Below are 5,243 nucleotides of genomic sequence, written 5' to 3'. Positions count from 1 at the left end.
TGTCGGTACGCAAACGCGCGCTCTGAACTAATTTACACAGCGCATTTCTTATTTTGGTCGTGCATGCGGACCACTTATGTGCACCCCTGTTTATAATGCAACAAAAACAAGATGAACACCATAAAAAATAATCTTGCTAGAGAATTTTTGAAATAACAGTACTCCCAAAAATCCAAATTCTGTCATCATTTACTCACCTTTATGTCATATTTCTCATTGTGCAGCACAAAAGAATGAAATTAAATGTGACAAAATGTTAATTTTTGGGTGAACTATTCCATTAAGAAGACATTACCATCTAGGTATGATCCCTGTGCCTCACAAAAATCTGTCAAAGGAGCCAGAGGTCAGCTTTTATTGGTTAACCCAGTGTAGAAATCTATGACAAGTCTAAGAGAGAGAGAAAGTGACAGAACGAATAAGCAATGTGCCAGTAGCGGATTTACCGTGATCAAATCCTCAAACAACTCATCAAATTCCCATTAGCCTCTGGAAGGATGAGGCAGCGCATGTACAGCAGCGGCAGCAGTCAGTCAGTGCAGTTCCAGTGGGAGAGAGAGACACTCAGAGCCGGAGCAGAGAGCAACACGCTGCACAGGAACCCGCCTTCGCTTGGCAGGAGTTGGCGCTCCTAACAGAATCAAAGGCTGCTTTTCTTCCCATTGAGACACACGGGCTCAGAGGTCAGACTGCCTTTCTTGGACCAAGATGGAGAAAAACTGAATAAATGGGCTTTGTGAGACAATGGGTTATTGCTGTGTGGGCAGGCGTTTGTAGCACTGTGGCCTCTCGCTTTGACAAAATAAAAAGGGAGCGAGAGATGCTGCGTTTCAACTGCCACGATAAAAGTAAATACTTTACCCTTCTTTGCTGATAGGACTTCCTGTCTGTGCCACACTGTGTAAACATTTAGATGTACTGTGAACTTGAGAGGTGCGAGCCTGGAAATAAATGTACAGTGCCTTGCAAACAAGTCTGTGCCATATCATAAGCCGCAGATGGAGTTACATGTTATAAAGGACAAAAACAAAAAGATCTGAGTAAACAACAGTGTTAAAAAAGAATTTCATTAGGGAAGACCGCAAGCTTAAAATGTATTTGATAGAGCAGTGAAACTTTTCCAAAAAAGTGAGGGGGTAAAAAACGACAGAAGATTCCCGTGGGATACTCTGGCCTCATATAGGACCTGTCAATCAAAAGCTTGTGTGAAACCTCAAGAGGCTAGATCAGAATGGACAGAGGTGAGCTAAGAAAACGTACTTTCCCACAGTCATCAAAAATTGAATCTTCATAAATAAATAGGAAGGTTTATGTATAAATAAATAAATACATTTTGGTTAAAAAAAATCTTGACTTACTTTAATGGTTCAATTTAGAATCATTTTTAACTAAACAATGCTTTTCCTTTATTTAAACACTTTTTCCAAAGCAAGTTTCTTTATGCAACCTACATTAAAAAGGGAAATTTAACACCTAAAATTGTTATGCTACTGTCGCAAGTCAAATAACAGTAATCTAGTTAAGTTTGGCACAATTTTAAGGACTTTTTTTCTCAATACTACGAGTGTGATATATAGATGAACTCGTGTACACTGTGTTATTCACTTCTCATGCTTGTTACACAGCTCCATTGTAACAGGGAATCTATCCAAGAAAAAGATCAGATAGAGAAAAAGAGAGCTAAATTGCTGAACGATTAATTTTCATCAGCAGCCAGTCTCACTGACGGGACTTAATCCAAAAATAAGCCGATTAACAAACTGATATTCGTGTTCCTACTATTCCCCACAAGTCTTGCTACTGGCACGGCTCCTAAATGTCACGGAAGAGACTGATTTAAATTCACAGCCGTCTTCAGACAGACTGAAGCGATAACCGATACAGATCACAATAATGAGTAATACAGCCAACTAAACAACAGCACACTGCAGTGGTCAGATCTCTCATCATCATAATCATTAACCCTTTCATTAACTTTGCAATCAACAGAAGGACACACTTTAATTATTCCCCATATTACAACCTGGAACTGATGAGACAATTTATACACAACAATAACTCCTTAAAATTAACATATTATTGACAGAAATAAGACAATTTAAAATATTTATTTGTAATATGTAATATAAAATAAAATATAAAATATTTATTCATACTTGTCAACTATACATATTAAAGCAATTATAGACTTCTGTGTTTAGACTTGCTTATACGTCATTATATTTGGGCAGTTCAAACTTTATTTCCTTTCATTTCTATAGGCTAAAACTGTCCTGCATATGGAAAAGTATGTCATATGCCAAACTTTTTTTAATCGCATTTTTACCTTAATGTTCTTTTAAAGTGCACCTGTGATGTGACAAATCTATTTTTACAAGTGTTAAAATTTCAAATGTCTCCATATGAATATGAGCTCATAAAACCTGCATGCACAATAATTATAGATGAACTGGAAACATTTAGCCTACAACAGTTTTAGATGAAGTATAACATGTCAAACCACTACACAACATCTTGAACTACCCAACAATATTTCAGTGTAAAACAATTGTTGTTCAAATTGATGTTTTTTGTGTGTGTGTGTGAAGGTTATTGTTCTTCACACCTGCATTTTCAAAACAGTTCTTCATGAAACTGAAATAGTCTGTTCAACACAAAAGTGGTTTTGCTACTGTTGCAAGCAAAAGAAAACAATCAGGAGCTATACAGTATATAATTTCTTTTCAAAAATAAATGTTATTTACTTTTAACAACTGTAACTTTGCTGAATATCCTACAGTGTTGTTGTTTTTACCTGTAAACCCATTAAAAATCGCTCTCCCTTCAGGCTTTTTAATTTATTGAATCTAAAATAACAATTGGATCAGCATCGCGTCTCCTCCGGCAGCGCAGCGGAGCGCAGAAGTGCGTCAGGAGCGCGTGTCTTTGCCAATGACACTGAGATCAGTAATGAACCATAAGACCTGATTAGTTCGTGCTCTTTACCTGCTTTCGATTAGTCATCTGAAATGGCTCGATTTTACCCGTTAGTTAATAGTCAGTGTGTCTAAGCGTCACTGTAATAACTGATTGAGGTGAAAACGAACAACGCAAAACGCGCATAAAGACACAAGAGAAACATTTGAAATAGTTTCGAGGTTTTCGAATGGCGTAATGCTTCTCTATAAAAGTTTTCTTGGATGCTTTTAATGAGGTCAATTCAGCTCGACTGTGATGGAGGATCGGTGGCAACAGAATAATTTATACTATATAATCGATATTGAGATTTCATGTTGATGAATTTGCCTGTTCTACATGGATCTATGTTTGAAAATTTGTCACGATGGCTATTCATCAATGCATGTGTTTGCGTGTGTGAGAGAGAATGAGTATGCTTTGCTTACATTATTGCTTTGCGTGTTATTTTATATTATATATTGCTATTATAGTTTTAATAACATTGTTTTTAAAGATGATATATTATATAGTTGGATTATGCATTATTTGCATGCATATATGTACATGCCAATAAAGTACAGGGAAAGAGGGAGAGGGAGGAAGGGAGGGAGATTTGTGATTTAGACCATCTCGGTTCATATACTACCACCATGTGGAGATCTGAACGCCACATTGATGCGTATTCAGGCTATTCTTATGTCATAAAATAGCAAATCTGCCAATTGTGTTGTGTTATATTTTCCGAAAAGCTATTTGCATTCCAAACGCAATGAGTCTGTTTAGTTGAGCAAACTTTTCAATAAAACACATTCGAAATAGACTATGAATTCCTACTAAAATGACACAACAAGACAGCTTACGTATAACAGTATTTTTGCATTTCTACATAAAAATAAAAAATGAAACGGATGAGAAATCAAATATTGTGCATTTGATTGCACGCTGACATTTTAAGTTTTCAGCCCCCGAAAAGTCAACCACAAACCAGTCACACGCACCAGAGGTTCGACTCGAGGCAACAGAAGTGACTTTTCACATGCATGGAAAGCAATGACCACTCCAACTCTTTCTCAGACAGTGTGTACGGACTGAGAATAACAAAATAAACGTCCAGTGAGACTGAATGCCCCTTTCAGTGCCATTTCAGCAGTGCCACTCTGCGCTATCAGTGCCACTGCTCCAACTGTATGCCAGCTTGTTTCACACCAACACACATAAGAGACTCTGTGCGTGAAATCTATGCATCATTGTGGTGCTGAATGAATGGTACACATGTACCATCACAATAACGCATATATACTTCAGGGTTTTATTGTTAAGAGAAATGAACAGACACAATAATGGTTCCTCGCACCAGAGGATGGGTACCGCGAGAAGCATCCACAAAAAGTAAGCAGAGCTCAAAGGTGCGTGCACGAGACGCATAAATACCTTTAAGCACGAGACGACGGTCAGTCGTTTACTCACCTTGCTGCGAGTCGATGAGACGGACCGCCACAGAAGTGAGAAGAAACCCGAGGCAACACAGAGAAGATGCCAGCTTCATGTTTGAAGTTGCCCGTGTGTTTCACATGTCCAACACCATATCCTTTTATTTTAAATGTCTTAAGTCAGGAACGCAACTGCGGTGGAGTGACTTCTCAAGTGCTGCTGTTGCGTGTCAGAGTAAATAACGTGATAAGACGTCCAGTTCAAATGGTAAAATAGTCCTCAGGAACGAGTGTAAAAGTTCAGGTGCGAGAAATTCGCTGTATAGTGCTTTGAAAGGATCTCGACGCAAGGCTCATGCCATTACTCTCTTCAGACGCTCTTCAGCGCTGCGACGGCACAAAGCCTAAGGCACGCCCCCACCAAACTCCGCACCGCCCTCCGCTGATCTGATTGGTCCAAAGTCTGTATAATTAGACAAGAACCCGCCCGCCCACGCTCAACGTAAATTTTTGATTGGCTCAAGAAGCGGTCTCTTCTAAATACACCTGTCTTGTTCTGCATACGGCGTCTTCTTCAACTGGGCGTTTGTTCACATTTCAAGAGGTTTTTAAAGGTTATCCCATCATGAATTTCCGGAGAACGCATGTTGACGTCGTTATTTCGAATAAAGCTCTACAGAAGTTATGTGTAGTACACTTACAAAAGTATCAAAAAGTACCATAGTATTTCCACAGTAGAATCACAGGACCAGCCCAGACTTTTTTGTAAAGGTTGGCTATAGAAGGCTATGTGCGTATAAAACACACATTTTCTTAATATATCTCTAAATAGCCTATGGTTTATAATATTTACAGTACAAGCTTCATGTTTGTCAA

The 5,243-nt window shown here is 38.5% G+C and overlaps 1 protein-coding gene across 1 annotated transcript in view; it reads right to left on the bottom strand.

The window, feature by feature from the left end:
* The window catches only part of LOC107660610 (receptor tyrosine-protein kinase erbB-4-like), a 391,742-nt gene extending 386,992 nt beyond the window's left edge, over positions 1 to 4,750 (bottom strand). Inside the window, exon 1 of the mRNA XM_016449970.1 lies at positions 4,405 to 4,750. Coding sequence (XP_016305456.1) covers positions 4,405 to 4,483 — 79 coding nt within the window. The 5' untranslated portion in view covers positions 4,484 to 4,750. The remainder of the gene's footprint in view (positions 1 to 4,404) is intronic.
* Between the last annotated feature and the right edge of the window lie 493 nt (positions 4,751 to 5,243).

This window comes from Sinocyclocheilus anshuiensis, unplaced genomic scaffold, assembly GCF_001515605.1.
Source record: "Sinocyclocheilus anshuiensis isolate Anshui unplaced genomic scaffold, SAMN03320099.WGS_v1.1 scaffold627, whole genome shotgun sequence".
NCBI lineage: Eukaryota > Metazoa > Chordata > Actinopteri > Cypriniformes > Cyprinidae > Sinocyclocheilus > Sinocyclocheilus anshuiensis.
The sequence above is the reverse complement of the archived record's forward strand: the minus strand, read 5'-3'. Positions and strand labels throughout refer to the sequence as shown.